Genomic DNA, 17,587 nt, shown 5'->3' with positions numbered 1-17,587 from the left:
GGCTGGGTGGGACCGAGGGGTTCGGAGTGTGGGAGGGGGCTCCAGGCTGAGTCTGGGGCAGGGGGCTGGGGTGCAGGAGGGGGTGGGGAAGCCCCAAGCCCAGGCACTCCGAGCCCTAGCTGGAGCCACGGGAGGCAGAAGCCCTGAGCCCAACGGGAGGGGGGGAGGGGAGGGCTGAGCTCCCCAACAAGAGCAGCCATGAAGGGCAAGGGCAAGGGCAAGGGCAAGGGCAAGGGCAACTCCTCCCCCTCCCCAGCCCGGCCCAGCAGCTCGGAGCCCCCGGCTGGGGCGCGCCCAGCAGCCGGCGGGGCGGAGAGGTCTCCGGGATCGAAGGGAGGAGGGAGGGCGGGTTTGTGGGGGAGGGGCTGTCGCTGGGCGGGGGCGCGCCGCGGAGCAGACTCTGGCCCGAGTCCGCCAGCACTAGGGGGCGGGCGAGCTCTCCCCGCCTCTGCGTCTGTCGCGGCGGGGCCGCTCGGTTTCCTGCTCCTCCGCTGCCCTCTGGGCTGCTGCCGAGCCGGGTCGAGTCTGCAGCCGCCGCCGAGTGAGGAGGGGCTGGGCGGCCGGCCGGAGCGCAGGTAAGGGGCTCCCCGCGTCCCGGCCTGGGCTCGCGCCCGCCGCGCCCACCAGGCTCAGAGACCCTGCGCAGCCCGCCCCCGCCTCGCCCGGCGTGTCCCCGGCCAGGTCGCCCCCTGAGCGCCCGCCCTCCTCCCAGCCAGCCTGTGCCCTCTGCTCCGCCCCGCGTGTGCCCTTTGCGCTCTAGCGGCGCCGAGCCTCGCCTGCCCCGTTGCCACGTTCCCACCTCCCGCTCGGCTTCCCTCGCTCGGAACGGCCGGAGCTCGGAGGTGCCCTGCACCGCTCTCCTCCCTCACCCGCAGAGTCTCACTTCCCCCTTCCTCACCCCCGGCCTGCGCCCCTTGTTCCTCCCCTTTGGCTGCCTCCTCTGCCAGCAGAATAAACCACCCTCCAGCCCTGAGCCCTTTCCATTGTGACCCTCTCCTGGGGTCTCAACGTCCCTGGCAGCTTTGCTCTTCTTCCCTGGCTCCACAGACTAGTTTCCTCCTTGGGCTGCTGCCCCACCAATCCACGCTCCTAAAAGGGGGGAAATTGGGCTGTTCTGCACCCAGCCTCTGTATTTCCCCCTGCTCCAATGTGGGGGGCGGGGAGGGAAAAATGACTGTAAATGTAAGCAAAAAGGAGTACTTGTGGCACCTTTTCTCTTTGTGAATACAGACTAACAGGGTTGCTACTCTGAAACCCGTAAATTTAAGCTTGCACAGGACCAAAGGACGGAGTCGGGTGGAAATGAGAGTTTGTGTGCGGGCTCCAGGCCATTGAATCAGAGATGAAGTGTGTGGAGAGAGGTATTTCAGGTGTAGAGAGAGAGCTGGACACTTCCCAAACTAGTACTATGGATGCATTCCTCACAGAGAGGAGATAAAGTGTGCAGATGTCTGATACTTTTTGACTGGGTATGCTTACAGTGATTTAGGACTTCAGTATTAATAGCTGTAAACGGAAATGGGCTTTTCTGGTTTTCACTGTTTGCAATCAGCTGCTATTGGTACAAAACAACTTAAAAAATAGAATTAGCCCTTCCATTTCAGTTTTGAATTGTGTACCTTTGTTTCTCTCTTCACATCTTTATCCTATTATTATGTGACTTTGTAGTCTGATGCCGTCAATCATCCAACAGTGAAAAGCTTTAATTTCTCTAAAGACCTAGCCTAGTTTTATCAGTATAACTATAAAAAGAAAAGGAGGACTTGTGGCACCTTAGAGACTAACCAATTTATTTGAGCATAAGCTTTCGTGAGCTACAGCTCACTTCATTGGATGCATCAGCTGTAGCTCACGAAAGCTTATGCTCAAATAAATTGGTTAGTCTCTAAGGTGCCACAAGTCCTCCTTTTCTTTTTGCAAATACAGACTAACATGGCTGCTACTCTGAAACCAGTATAACTATGTCAATTAAGGGGCTGACTTTTTTTTTTATTTAAACCAGTGTGACTTTACTCTGGTAAAAGCCCTACTGTGGAGACAGTTATACAAATGTATCATACTAGCATAGTTATTCCTTTTTTTGTCTGGGAATAGCAAAGCCAGTGTAAAGTGCCATTATATTGATAGAACTATGTTCATACTAAGGGGATATGTTAACTCTGTCAGTTTTCTAATATAGACAAACCCCTTATGTTGTGGGAGAAGGAAGAAATACTGCTGTAAAGAAGAAAAAGTAATTTTTAAACTAGCATTTTATTAAATGTTCTTTAACTGATCATAGAAATCATCAATACAAAAGTTGTCTATGGATAACCTGATGTTCAAAAAACACTAAAGCAGAGGTGGGAAAACTCCGGCCCCTGGGCCACATCCGGCCCACGGTACCCTCCTGCCCGGCCCCTGAGCTCCTGGCCCTGGAGGCTAGCCCCCGGCCCCTCCCCTGCTGTTCCTCCTCCCCCGCAGCCTCAGTGCACCATGCTGCCTGTGTAATGTATTAAACTGCTCTGCGTAGGAATGTGCTACTGGTAGCAGTTACGGAGATCAGTTTACTACACTACACCAGCACAGTGCTCTGTGCTGCGCGGTAAGGGGGCAGGGAACAGGGCGGTTTGATAGAGGGCAGGGGAGTTTGAGGTGGTGGGCGGGGGGTATGGATGGGGTCGGGGCGGTCAGAGGGCAGGGAACAGGGGATGGGGGTTGAATGGGTGCAGGGATCCCAGGGGGGCAGTCAGGAAGGAGGGGGCTTGGATGGGGCAGTGGAGGGCAGTCAGGGGCAGGGGTTCCAGGAGCGGTCAGGGGACAGGAGCGGGGTGTGTGTGTGTGTGTGGATGGGGCAGGGGTCCTGGGGGGCCATCAGGGAACAGGGGGGGTTGGATGGGGCTGTCAGGGGGCGAGAAGCAAGGGGGGGCAGATGAGGGCAGGGACACAGGCACAGCCTCCCCTAACCGGCCCTCCATACAATTTCCAAAACCCGTTGTGGCCCTCCGGCCAAAAAGTTTGCCCGCCCCTGCACTAAAGACATTGCTGTAGGGACCAGTCCTGCATTGGCAGGGTAATGAGCTAAGGAACCAATTCTGCAGTTGGGTACATCCTCATGGATCTTATTCGAGGATCTGGGTCTAAATGACCTAGTACATCACTTTGATCTCCAGTTTTTCTACTTCTTGATTGTGAAGTAGAAAGATTTATTATTATAGATTTATTATCTATATTTACCTATCTTTGAGCATCTGTCACTGTAGTAGCTACATGCGACTAGATAGTGTAAAGCCCTCTCTGCCCTGGATTCCATTTTTGCCTGAGCCACTATCTATCTGTGGGACCTTGGTCTTTACTCCAGTTTTCCCACATGTGAAATTGGTATAATGATACTTACCTACTTTTGTAAAAGCCTTTGATAACTGATGGAAAGCATTATATAAATGTGAACAGTTATTTAATAATAATTACATAAAAATACATGAACCCATCTAAATGGCTCACACTAAAATTACTCGCTTGTCAAGGACTGAAAACACTGGATAACCAGATAATATTTTATATTAAGTTATAGAGTTCAATTGTGCATTTGTGGTATAGAAATAATTCACTAAGGCCCTGATCTTGTGAACATTTGTGCATATGCTTAATTTTACTCACCAGGGTATTCTTATTGAAATTAATGGGACTACTCACATGAGTAAAATAAAGGATATGCATAAGTATTTGTAGGGTTGAGGTCTAAAGGAGTAGGCACCTATACTGCAAATGCTTACTCACACTCTAGTGGTCCTTTTGATATCAGTAGGATTACTATTTGTGAGGAAGGTTTTTTTTTAGGTTTGTAGTTATTTTTATTTTTGTAATCATTCTACTACTAAACACTAAAGCATTTAACCTAATCCCCATACAACAGAATGTTAATAGTACTTAGTAGCTGTAGCAGTACTGGTAGTCCTAATGTGCTGGAATCAGAGCGCAATCAATAGCTAATAGTTGGATCAAGGTCAAGCAGTAAAGACTATATCGTCTCCATCCAGCCTCTTCCTTTCAGATTCTAAATACCATAAATACACTCATACCAGTTGCTTTTAACATATCACAGAAATTAAGTAAGACAGATGGGCTGGCATTTCTCACTAGTCAAGAGTATACCTGTGTGTGATAGCTAAATGTCAAAGGCTTGAGGGGAGGCTTCAGTGACATAATTTTCTGTTAATTTCATGGCAAGTTTGTCTCCATGCTTAACTAAATGAGTGGTGGTACACTTGGAGGGCTAGCTGCATCTCTGTCCTCTGTTTGAGTGTACCTCTTAAAGTGTTAGACCTTGTATCTTTACCTCACGGGGGTAGAATTCCATATTTCTCCCACATTTAGACCAGGTGTGGTACTACCCCATGTTTCAGGCATGTTTTCCCAGCCAAGTCCGACTGGATTCGGCACCTGTTCTTCTCTCTGGGAGTCTGACACCAAACAGCTGACTTAAACCAAAGTATTGTTTAATCTTAATAATAGGAATAAAGCACTTTGAGAAATTTTTTTTAACAGTCCCTCTTAGTTAAAACCGTACCATTCTGTGATTAGAAAAGGAGTACTTGTGGCACCTTAGAGACTAACCAATTTATTTGAGCATAAGCTTTCGTGAGCTACAGCTCACTTCATCGGATGCATTCCGATGAAGTGAGCTGTAGCTCACGAAAGCTTATGCTCAAATAAATTGGTTAGTCTCTAAGGTGCCACAAGTACTCCTTTTCTTTTTGCGAATACAGACTAACACGGCTGCTACTCTGAAACCTGTCATTATGCATTCTGTGATTGTGGGCCAGATAGGCCTAGCTTCTTCAGACACCTCAGCAGACCCTGGGTGTCAGCTTGAACAGCTCCCCAGCAGCAACAGGACTGGCCTCTGGACAAAGAGTCATTTTAACTGTTGATAGTGCAATTTATCTGCTGGCTACCAACATTGGGCCCATGTGGCAAAACAAGTTTTGTAAGGAGCCTTGAAGATAAACTGATTATCACTACAAAAGTGTCGTGTCCCCGTCCGTCCCCTCTGTCCCCCCCTGCTGGTAATCGCTCACCTTTGTACAGTGTGTATGGTAACACCCATTGTTTAATGTTCTCTGTGTACATAAAATCTCCCTGTTGTATTTTCCACTGCATGCATCCGATGAAGTGAGCTGTAGCACACGAAACCTTATGCTCAAATATATTTGTTAGTCTCTAAGGTGTCAGAAGTACTCCTTTTCTTTTTGCGGATACAGACGAATACGGCTGCTACTCTGAAACCATACAGTAAAGACCCTAATAAGCAGGTAACTATATGGTATTCATAGAGCAGCTCCACATCCAGCACAGGTGGGACAGGGCATATAGGAGAGAACTTGATTTAGATGCATAAATGGCAATATTTTAAGAAGAGAAGGATACTACAGCAAGAATTTAGGAGTTTAATGATAAATATTTGTAAAATATTTTCTGAAATTTGTGTGTAGCAATCGTTCCAAATCCTTATTTTCCATTTTGTATATGGTAATAGGGCATAATACTTAGGATATTTTACTGCTTGTTAAGTGCTCATGATGGGTTTGGTAGTGTATAGTCACAAAAATATGCAGTTCATTGTCTAGATTATTTTAGTATATAAATCAGTCACAGTTAAGACACAAGTCACTGGCAGAGCCAGATAGGGGTGGGAGGGAAATGATGATTTAGAATGTTGTATTTTAATTCAGTAGAATTTGTTAATTTAAATTCTGATTGTTTAATCCTTACACACACAATCCCATTAAACTCAAAGGGATGATTTATGTGAATAAGGGCTGCTGGACTGAGTCAAAATTTCAGTCAGATTTAATTTTCAAGATTTACATGTTCATACTGGGATTTAATTTTTTCATTATAAATAGGGTAGGAGGGGTTAGATTTTAGGGCTCAATCCTGTAATTTTCCCCCCCATTTGTGTGCTCACTTTGCTGCATGATTTTGTGAAAGTCCCTTCACCTCTCTGTGCCTCAGTTTCACCATCAGTAAAATAGGGGTCAGTATAATTGTGTAGTATTGTAAAGATCGTTGAGATATGTGTAGGAAAAGTGCTACAGTAGAACCTTACAGTTACAAACCCCAGAGTTACGAACTGAACAGTCAACCACACGCCTCATTTGGAACCAGAAGTACGCACTCATGCAGCATCAGAGACCAAAACCAAACAAAAAATACGATACAGTACTGTGTTAAACATAAACTACTAATAATGGAAATTAAAATTTTTTTTGACAAGGTAAGGAAACTGTTTCTATGCTTGTTTCATTTAAATTAAGATTGTTAAAAGCAGCATTTTTGTTCTGCATAGTAAAGCTTCAAAGCTATATTAAGTCAATGTTCAGTTGTAAACTTTTGAGAGAATAACCAAAATACTTTGTTCAGAGTTACAAACACTTCAGAGTTATGAACAACGTCCAGTCCAGAGGTGTTTTTTAACTCTGAGGATCTACTGTATATAAGAACCACATATTAAGCTAAGTATTAAGAAAGTCAGAGCATATGTGCTTATTAGGTAAGGTGTGTTCTGCATAGGAACTGTATTTGATGTGAAATTAATTCTTCTCACAGCTCATATGATTAGGCCTGGCATGATGATCTATGTATGGGGGTAATTAAATTTGAGCATCGGTTTGTAGGCAGAACGTAACTCAGCGCAGCCCCTTTCAACTTGCAACTCCCACCCAGTGACTAGAATAGTGGTTACTGCCTCTCTGCACCCTCTTATATGAGGGTTTTGGGCCACTGGAGCTGCTTAGGATTTTGTCCCCCTGCTTCAGGGACTGCAGCACGCCTTCCCTCAAATAATGGTCTCTTCAGTGGTTGCATGGATACTCCTGTGAGTTCCTCAGCCTTGCAAGAGATCTAGATTTCCCCTGTGTGACTAGTCTCTTTGTATTCCACATGCATTTATGTGGATCATGTGTTTGCATCAGCTCTCCATGCAACATGTGAATTTCATTCTTAAAAAGTGTGGATCTGATTCTTACAATGTTGTCCTGATACCATTCACTGGGATTTGACCATTCTTCAGCAGCTTGGGGGAATAAATTGCTTGTTCTGCAGTAAATTTGGGCTTGATTCAATAGGAAGTATTTGTAATGACTTCTTTTATTTTTGTTGAGGTTTCTCTTTCATGGTATATTCATTTAGAATGGGCTGTAGTATCAAGCTAGCTACTAGGACCCAGTGCTTTATGGGGATGCTTATCATGACAAAGCTAGATATTTTCAGCGATACAAAAAACAAATACGTACATAATATGATTATAATACAATGTATGCACGTTCTAGTCACGCTTTTTACCAGTGGGAATAGTGGGTTGGCAAGTAACTGCTTTCTGATTTTAATTAACGCATTTATTTTGTTCTTAGCTACTATGGAATGATTGAACATATGATTGCTATAATTTGCTATGTATACTTCAGAATATATGAAGTGGTGGTGTGCGTTTTTTTTTGTGAGCTATCAAATAGGTGGTAATTGCAGCTACACTTCAACTTCTAAATATATTTCTCATAGTATTAAAAATAAATAAAATCCTCCCTGTCTCAAGCTTCCTGGTACCCGGATTAGCCAAGTCACCCACTCTGCAGAGCTGCACTTGACTCATACCCTTGTAGTCACATCCACACTGGCACTGCAGGTAACTCGGGTTCACAGCTAATATTTCTGGGGTGAATTCCACAGTTTTTAGCACCTGACTAACTCGAGTCCCTCTAGGAATTATTTTATGTGCGGTGTGGAAGAAATTGTCTGTCCTTCCTGAGCATCTGTGCAGAAATTTTCTTCATTCTCCAGCACTTTAAACTGAGGGACTTCCAGCTCTGCATACTTCTCACTTCTGTCCATTCCCGCTGGTGCTAAGTCATGGATCCAGCACCAGTGGATGAACTGTTCCTGCTTTTGGCTGTGCTGTTGTTGGAACAGGATGCGGATTGAAGGTATGGGGCATGGTTGACGTCATTTCAGCAGAGGTTGGTGACCCTCAGGAGGCATCAGCAGGTCTTTAGATAATCATGCTGGCTGGATGCTGTTATGGCACAGTGGAGACAGCTGATGCATGCTGTAATTGCTGTAGATTCCCCCTGTGAAGACCAGTACATCTGGTGCAGGACCACAAACGCAGAGCGGGACTACATTGTCATGCAGACCTGGGATGACCACCAGTGGCTCCAGAAGTTCTGTGTGAGGACGGCCACTTTCATGGAGATCTGGTAGGAGGTTGGCCCAATCTTCCAGCACCAGAGTATCCAAAATAAGGGTGGCTGGTACCAGTCCAGAAGTAGCGTGTTAGTACCATCTGGAAGTTGGCTACCCCTAGCTGCTATAGATCTATAGCTACCCAGTTTGATGTTGGCAGGTTGACAGTTAGTGGTGTGGTAGTGGTGATTTGTGAGGCAGTTATTGGTGTTGATTACCTATGGGTGATGGACATAGCTATTGTGCCTGAAGTAATAGCTGGCTTTGAGAGAATGGGGTTCCTGATCGGTGCTGGGATCATTGATGGTGCATGTGTGCCCATGGTTTGCTCACCACAAGGAACACATAAATATGTTAACCGTAAAGGATATTACTTTATTGTTATTCAGGTATTGACCTGTCAGGGTTCCCTCCCCACTCTGAACTCTGGGGTACAGATGAGGGGACCCGCATGAAAGACCCCCCTAAGATTATTTCTACCAGCTTAGGTTAAAACTTCCCTAAGGCACAAATCCCTTCTTGTCCTTGGACGGTATTCGCTGCCACCACCAAGTGAGCTAGACAAATATTCAAGGAAAAGAACCACTTGGAGTTCCTGTTCCCCAAAATATTCCCCCCAAGCCCCTTCATCCCCCTTCCCTGGAGAGGCTTGAGAATAATATCCTCACCAATTGGTACAGGTGAGAACAGACCAAATCCCTGTGTTTTTAGGACACTAAAAACCAATCAGATTCTTTAAAAAAAACCAGAACTTTATTATAAAGAAAAAAAAGTAAAAGAAGCACTTCTGTAAAATCAGGATGGAAGGTAATTTTACAGGATAATCAGATTCAAAACACAGAGGATTCCCCTCTAGGCAAAACTTTAAAGTTACAAAAAACAGGGATAAACCTCCCTCTAAGCATAGGGAAAATTCACAAGCTATAACAAAAGATATACTAACGCATTTCCTTGCTATTACTTACTATTTCTGTAATTTAGATGTATCATTCAGTAGGAGATGGATTACTTGCTTGGTCTCTCTCTTTGTCTCCCTAGAGAACACATACAGAGCACAAAAACAAAGCCTTTCCCCCCGCCCCAGATTTGAAAGTATCTTCTTTCCCCATTGGTCCTTCTGGTCAGGTGCCAACCAGGTTAATTGAACTGATTAACCCCTTACGGGTAAGGGGTTAATCTGTACCTCTGGCCAAGAGGGATTTTATTTTACTGCATACATAAAGGTTGTTACCCTTCCCTTTATATTTATGACATGACCAACCATAAAGGCAAGTTTATTAACACCAGTGTGGGATGTACTGGCAAGGATGCCGAGGTGATTTGGCATTTACTTGTTAGGTGGGAATGAAGTCCTTTTGCGTTCAAATAGCATGGTTATGAATGGGGTGTCTGTGCCCACTGTTGTTTTTCCTCTCTGCTGCCACAGCTCATGACGCTGTACCATGATACAAGAGTACCTGGAAGAGAGAGGTTTAATTGCACACAGAGCAGTTGCAGGATGGTGACAGAATGTGCACTTGGCCAACTGAAGGCAGGATGGCACTCACCTGCATACCCATTTGAATGCCAGTATTCCTAATGCCACTTGTATTGCCCTATGCAATATCTGGAAGGAAAAGGGCAAGAGCTTTCACCAGTCTCAAGACAGTACTGGTTTGCAGGCCTGGTACAGACAAAAAGCCCCTGTCATCACTGGAACTAGGTCCTGGTGAGTAAGGGAAACAAGGGATGCCTTAGGAGGTGGAAGTTGCCATACAAACTGTAAGAGGCTAATTAATTAAGATGAGCTATTATCAGCAGGAGAAAAAACATATTTAATCTATTTCCCTATGTTAAGTATCCTCCCACCTTCTTGTCAACTGTCTGAATGGGCCATCTTGATTATCACTACAAAAGTTTTTTTCTCCTGCTGATAGCTCATCTTAATTAATTAGCCTCTTACAGTTTGTATGGCAACTTCTACCTTCTCTGTGTGTGTGTGTGTATATATATATCTTCTTACTATATGTTCCATTCTATGCATCTGATGAAGTGGGCTGTAGCCCATGAAAGCTTATGCTCTAATAAATTTGTTAGTCTCTAAGATGCCACAAGTACTCCTGTTCTTTTTACTGTATTGAGGGTGAGGGATTCTGCATTTAGCTGCATACTGAAATAAATAGTGAGTGTGGTGGTGGGGGATTCTCAGGAGGTTTCTCAGTTGCCTACACCGATAGTGATCTCCTACAGTGTCAGTGTGCTTGCTCATGGCCAATTACTTATCATCTGGACATTTTGTATAGCTGGTGATGGATATGCTAGGAAAGTTTCACTCTTAGTGTAAGCAGTGAACACTTAGCACCAAATTCCTCTCTACTCTTGAAAGTGCCTGTTGATATTTTAAGGTCTTGGTCTCTTTCTTTGTGTGGAGAGAAGGAGGGTTTCTCAGGTCTTTCCATTTTTTCCTTTCATTTACTATCTTCCTCACTACTAACCCTTACTCCCATAAAACTTTAAGCAGTATATCATAGTCACCCTACCTATAACATGGATCTCTGAACTCAATAGTGCTACTTTGAATACAAGCCAAAAGAAGTTGCTTGAATAGTGGAAAGTTCACCCTCTCCCAGGGCTTATGTAGGGTTGAGAGAGTTTTCTGAACGATGTAGAGCAAATAGGATTTTTTCACTGCTGTAGCATTCAAAAGCACAGAGTCTCAGGGATGTTGTGGTACTGTCATATACAGCTGTTTCATAAAGCCTTATATTAGGCATCAACCATTCATTTACACATTCTTTTCCATTTCACGCAGATTTCCTTTTATCCAAAGGAGATATTGGTTACAGGCTACATTATTGGTCTGAATATCGTGTGCATTTTAAGGTAACTTGTAGAGGTCTTCTCGGGCCTGATTTTTAACCCAGACCCAAATTGACCCAGGCCTAAGAGGGTCGAGTCATTTTCTGACTACAGATGTCAGGTTGGAAAACAACTGATCCTCTTGGGCTCGGGTTGGCTCTTCTCCTTCCTGTGAGGTTGGCACGGCAGTAGTTGCGTGCACTGCTCCTGCTGTGGTGGGTGTGTGCACTGCGGGATGAGGCTCTGTGATTCCTTGGCACATGCGCGCCCCCGCAAACACAGCACAGTGTGGTGACAGTGTCCGGCAGGAGCAGGTCAAGCAGCACCATCACCATAGGCCTGGGGAGGAGAGCCGACCTGGGCCTTCAGGAGTCTATTGTTTTCCAAACCAATGCGAACTTGACACTTGAAGTTGGGTCCTGTTAGGTTTGAGTCAGGTTGCAGGCTCTAGTAACTTGAATCTGAGTTTCTTATGCATTATTAAATGTTAAGAAATGAGCGAGTTAAATAGTAAATAGCTTAGTAGCCTAATCTTTTCCTGCTAAGCTTCCAGGCAGAATCTAATTTCAGCTCAGTGAAAAATGTGAAAACCCTTTCACGCCACAGGTACGGAAGTACATATTACAGTGGTTCTTAAGAGCCTCTGAGGCCTTATCAATAAATATTAGAGAACGCTGCCTCCTTTGTTCCAGTGTTCAGCCAAATGCTTCCTAAATTACTTATCCAGTGTCAGAATAGCCAAAACTTTAACACTTTGACTAAACCTAGACACCTCTGGCCTGATTTTTTTCAGTGGATCAGAGTCCTGAACCTTTCATTGGGTTCTCAGCAGGGCTCAGAATCTCTTGGCATCTTAGTTTGAAAATTTTGGAAGTTTCTGTGGGAGTTTTGCCATTTAAAAATTGGGGATAATACTTAACCATCCTCACAGGATTGTTTGAGGCTTAGTGCAAGTAGTGTTTGTAAAGTGCTTGGAGATCTTCAGTTGGAAGGTGCTATGGAAGTGCATTTGATTTTTCCAGTAACTGAAAGATAATCTGTGCAATAACAATTTATTTACAAACACTCCATTTTATGTGAAAGTTTTATAAATGTTGCAGATGTTTTCTAAAATACCTTTTTAGATTAGAATTAGCTTGTCACTGTAGAGATGCTGAAGTTCTGGCTGAGGCAGTACTATCAGTCTAATCCCCTATTTTCAGATACTTGTAACTTTTCTGGAAAGTTATCTCTGGAATTTAAATTTCTCATTCTTGTGAGCTCTTGTGTGTGTGCGTGCGTGCATGTTAATTTAGTAAAGTTCTCTTAGTTGTTTGAGCATATCAAAATGTATACCTTTTCACTTTCAATATTTTGATAACTAACTCAGAAGACTGAATTTTAAAAATTCAAACTTACATATCATATGTAGTCCTCAGGTAAGTGTGCTTACTGCTTGGGGGTGGGGGGGGCGGGCGTATTTTGGTTATCTTAGCTCCATCTTCTTCTGAGCACTGTTCTTGGAGTGCCCTTTTAAGCACCAACTTTCTACAGTTGCCATCTGTAAATGTAACTAATAAAATGCATATAGGTGAATAGATTTATCAAGGTACATATCTTTTCTTCTTGCATTTCAGACATTACTTTGCTGAAGAAAAGTGGAGTTTTTTTGTGCACAGACTTTGCAATGTGGTCATTAACTATTTTTTAACTATAATCTAGAGAGAAAATCCTCAAGTTTGACATGCCACTCTTCAATAAAACATAATCTTGGTACAAAAGGTCACTAGAAATTTGAAAGAGTGCAGATAGGTTTTTTTGTGTGTGCACCCTCCATGTTGTATGTTTGCATTTGTACAATACAAATTGAACACCTTCAAGAAAACCAGGGACATCACCCAATTTCCTTGGTAATTGATTGAGAGTATAATGTGTCATATCAAAACAGGCTGAAAATAAGGTTGGTTTATGAAGGATTTAGTTAAATTCAGATATGAATGATTAGAATAACAAAGCAAGCTACCTGAATGTTTTATACTTGAGTGACAAATGAGAGCAGTGCATCAGAAATCAATCCAATATACTCTTTCACCATACGCACTAAGAAATCAAGGCTTAATAGCGGGCTAACTATTAAGTGATCAGCAAAATCGTCATTAGCACTTGCTAACTTGCATTAGCTTGGAAACTAATTCTGTGATCGAATTAACAAACAAAACAGTAGTAAAATTTCTTATTTGCCTTGAGTTCTAATTTTTGTGCCTTCTATCTTCTCCTTTTAGGTGGTTTGATTAGTGCAATTGTGCTACTGACTGACTGACAAGACTAAACATGAGGGTAGCAGGTAAGAAAAACAGTCACTGGGATCAGATTTATGTGACTTTTAAAATAAGCCATATACTGCATTAATGAGTAAAGGGTAATCCTGATGTTTGTTATATCTAACTTCTGAAAGAAGCACCACAGCTTTAATTTAATGGAAACAGTATTGCTTTGCTATTTTTAGCTGTCTGTGAAGTATGGCATTAAGCAATCATGAATGGCGGAAAAAAATCGTGTATGTTTATTTTCTCCATACCAGTACCATCCAGCTTCCCTGAAGGTCAGAAAGAAGAAGCAAATGTGAATTTGGTCTTCCTCTGAGTTTCTCAGTGTAACCCTGGCTTCCAGCTTTCTATATGTGGTTCACTGAATTATTGTATATGCATTTCAGTTACTAAACGGGACTTTTTGCAGGGGAGAGGTTCAAGTTTATTGGAAGAAAACATTATGTCTAATGAAATGGCTAAATATTTATCTGCCACTTTCAGCCAAAATAACTCCTCCTGCAGTCCAGTCTTCGTTTATTAGTATCCTTGATATGAGAGACATCTCAAAGGAATGCAAAAAATACTCTATACATCGCTAAATTTAAAAAGTGTATTTAGCACCTTTCGCATCAGATGTCTGATGAATCTTTTTATATATCTTTAAATCTTTTAAACAAATATCAGTTGTTCTAATCGTAGTGCAAAGAAACATCAGTCATTTTAGTAAATAATCCCAAAGAAGTGATATACACATTAGAAATTCAGGAAACCTAACAAATGTATACAGTGAAGTTTAGTACAATAGGAAGAAATGGAATTCGAAATTTTTCAGGACTTCAAGATATGTTTTTGATGTAAATGTTACGAGTGTTCTTGGTATTTATAAGGCAAAGGTCACTAAGATGAAGGAATTAGAAATGGGTAACTGTTCCAAAACAGAGAGAAGACATAACTAGAAGTGTCCTAGGAATACAGCATTACTTCTGGGGGGGTTCTGTGTGATTGCGCGCACGCAGAATTGCCCCCCCCCCCCAACCACACACACACGCAGAATTCCTGTGCTTGCCTGCAGAAAACTGCAGGGAAGCAAAGGGAAGCTGCACTGGGGAGGGCAGGGGAGACAACCATGGGTGCAGTTTTGGGCAGGGGATTGCCCCCCTCCAAACGGAAGTGAGGCGTGGGGACCGCACAGGGTTATGTGCCACTGGGCCCCCCACCCCCATTTCTGCAAGCGCAGAGCTGCCCAGCTGAAGGAGGCTGCATGTTGGTTCAGCTGACTCTGCAGCTGAACGCCACCTCCTGGGTCCTAGTGCCAGTTGAGCTCCCCTTCTGTGTGCTGGGAGCCTTCCTCTTTTCTGTGCAACAGTGAGTGCCGGTGGAGGGGAAGAGGCAGTGGGGAAGGAAGTGGGGGTGGAATAGGGCAGGGGGATGGGGGAGTGAGGGGAGGGAGATGGAGAAGAAAAGGGGATAGGGGAATCATGGGGGGGAAGAGGGAGCCCAGCATGCGGCATCCCTTGGCAGCAGCTGGGGCTCCCCTGTTAAGCATGACCATCGAAACCTCACCCTGACAAGCACTACTCCTCTACCCATGGACTCCTCCGACCAGCCCCCTACACCCAGATCCCTACCTCACTGATTCCAAAGCAGCTGTACCTGGACCCCCACTCCATCAAGGCCCCCCCCCCCCCCCCCAGTGAGCCCCAATCACCTTCACTTGGATTGTCTGCAGAGTCCCATTGCCCCTGCACCCGGAACCGCCCGACAAGCCCCTGTGCATCCAAATGTCCCACTGAGCTTCCCGCACCCAGATTGCCCCGCACCTGGATCCCGTACACCCTAAGCCCCTCCACACTTGGATCCTGCTGGGCTGAGCCTGCCAAGCCACACCTGGGGCACCTGGCACAGAGGGCCCCAGAGTGTTTCTGGGGCACGTCCAGCCCTTGCACTGTGTCAGGGTCAGGTGCAGCCTCACTGCCGAGTCCCTGTACTGGGGGAGGTGGGGGTTTCAGGGTGATCTCCCACCTCAGTGTAGCCAGTGGCCTGTGCTTCCCCACTGCCATGCTGAAGCCACATTTATTTATTGACAAATAAAATGTGCAGAATTTTAAAATATTGTGTGCGCTATTTTTAATTTTTTGGTGCAGAATTCCCTCAGGAGTAACAGCATATCAAAGACCGACTGGATAGAGTTCAGAAAGAAACTGAGGGAGTGAAAGCTGAATAAACCTAGCATTTGGAGAGCAGTAATAGAGGTCTCTGAGAAGCCTATTTACCTATGAGAAAGGAAGCAGGAAACTTCAAAGAAAATTCAATAATGTATTACATCTGTATCACAACTAAAGAATTTTAAGGCATTCTTTTGCTATGTACATTTGTACTGTTGTGTTGCAGGAGAAATGTGTGTGTGCTCTCGTTAATAGTCTGACAAACTGTTACTTTTCAGCAGTTCGATTCATACGTTAACTTAGTAACAGTTGCTTCAAAGTAATCCAGGAAGAAAGCATGCTTTCTCAACATTGAAGTTAACATTATTCAGGCTGTGATAAAGGAATAGTGCATGGAACATAAATTTTTATTAATTGTATTAGGTATGCTTACATCTGAGCTTAGTTCAAACAGACTCCCTGTTGGGGATCTGGTGAAAGTCCATTTTATGCTGCAGCAGAAGCGGGCAGATTTTGGTAAGACTGGGAAATGCTCTGTTTTCTGGAAGGTGAATTAGGTCACCAGTGGTGGTTGTCTACTACAATAATCTTCCCCATTTTATTTCCTGCTGTCAGCCCTGCCAAGAGCTCACAATTAGGGCAGAACCTGGTAAAATTTTTGTCTGTAATCTTGTTGCTAAACCCTGTAACACATTCTCTTCTTCTGTTGACGTTTCTTAGCTATAGTAAGCAAGTACTTTAGTGGAGTGCTTTTAGTTCAAAGATTAAAGGAAGTGCTCTCTTAGAAATGTGTTTTCTCTTTTATAGAGAGAGCCATACAATTCCACGGGAGGGCTTAGAATTCTGTGGTGTTTCTTTGGTGCTGGTACTGTCTGCCCACATTTTCTTGCCTATTCTAGATCAACAAAACATGCACCATCTGTCTAATTTACTATATATCCTGTTCCAAAATCTACTTTTTTTGGTAGATGTGACCTTGAAAAATAAAATCAAACCACTGTATAACCTAAAAATAACCTCCAGGAAAGATGTAATAAGTTACATCTGAGACGTTGAGAAAGTATATAGATAAAATGTCAAATAGATGCAAATATTAGCATTAAAATACTTTCAGAAAACTGTTTTAAGTTTTGAATTTACTTTGAGTTACCAAGAGTATTAACTATAGTTAAGGCTGCGAGTCTATCACAGAGGTCACGGATTTCGTGACTTTCTGGTCCGAGCAGCTCGGGTGGCCCCGGCGCAGCCGCTGCTGGGGCAGTCTTGGCCGCCACCCCCCCAACACCTGTGGTTGTCCTCAGGCCGCCGCCCCCTGCCCTGGAGCACCAATTTAGGGTTGCCAATTTTGGTTGGATGTGTTCCTGGAGATTTAATCACATGACATAATCTTTAATTCCTGGAGACTCCCGGACAATCCTGGAGGGTTGGCAACTCTACACCAGCAGCGGTCCTGGGCCCCCTTCCAGAGCACCTGTGGCACCCCGGGGTCCCCCCCTCCAGAGCACACAAGATTTAGTCAGGGGTATATAGTACAAGCCATGGAGAGATCATGGGCTGTGAATTTTTGTTTAGTGCTAGTGACCTGTCTATGACTTTTGCTAAAAATACCTATGAGTAAAACGTGGCCTTAACTATAGTTTTGTCAAATAAATTTATTGTAGGTATATAGTCCCCCCCAATTGCCCCCACCTAGCTCCCCTCCCCAAACTCTTGATTGCTTCCAACCCAGCTTAGGGTTACCATCTTTCAAGTTCCTAGATAGAGGACACTGCCAGGGGTATTTGGAGAGGTGCTGGAGGGGTTTGTGAGTACTGGGAGGGGTATTTGGGGGGTGCTGGCAGGGATTTTGGGGGGTACTGTTAGGGGTACCTGCAGCCTCACTCTCGAAGTGGGGGGCAGTGTTGCTTCCTGTCATTGGCAGAGCAGCTGGCACATGGCCAGGATGCAGCGCCAGCCCATCAGTCAGCACCACGCCAGCCCATCATGGGCCTCTCCCCCTTCCCAGGGCTGGGAGCCAGGGCCTGGCTCTGTCACCCCTCCTGGCTGGGCTCTGAGGCCCCATGGCAGGGCAGG

At 44.4% G+C, this 17,587-nt stretch overlaps 1 protein-coding gene across 4 annotated transcripts in view; it reads left to right on the top strand.

The window, feature by feature from the left end:
- Window positions 1–206: 206 nt before the first annotated feature.
- Window positions 207–17,587, top strand: part of FAM3C (FAM3 metabolism regulating signaling molecule C) — a 59,890-nt gene continuing 42,509 nt past the window's right edge. Inside the window, exons 1-3 of one of the 4 annotated variants that reach the window (XM_037888948.2) lie at window positions 481–575; window positions 11,015–11,085; window positions 13,323–13,384. In XM_037888948.2, the coding sequence (XP_037744876.1) occupies window positions 13,372–13,384 (13 nt within the window). In that variant the 5' untranslated portion in view covers window positions 481–575; window positions 11,015–11,085; window positions 13,323–13,371. Of the gene's footprint in view, window positions 576–9,654; window positions 9,932–11,014; window positions 11,086–13,322; window positions 13,385–17,587 lie in introns of those variants that run through there. The other 3 variants (XM_037888947.2, XM_043550160.1, XM_043550157.1) reach the window with 3 other exon arrangements.

This window comes from Chelonia mydas, chromosome 1, assembly GCF_015237465.2.
Source record: "Chelonia mydas isolate rCheMyd1 chromosome 1, rCheMyd1.pri.v2, whole genome shotgun sequence".
In the NCBI taxonomy this organism is placed as follows: domain Eukaryota; kingdom Metazoa; phylum Chordata; order Testudines; family Cheloniidae; genus Chelonia; species Chelonia mydas.
This window is presented reverse-complemented; position numbering and strand designations above follow the sequence as displayed.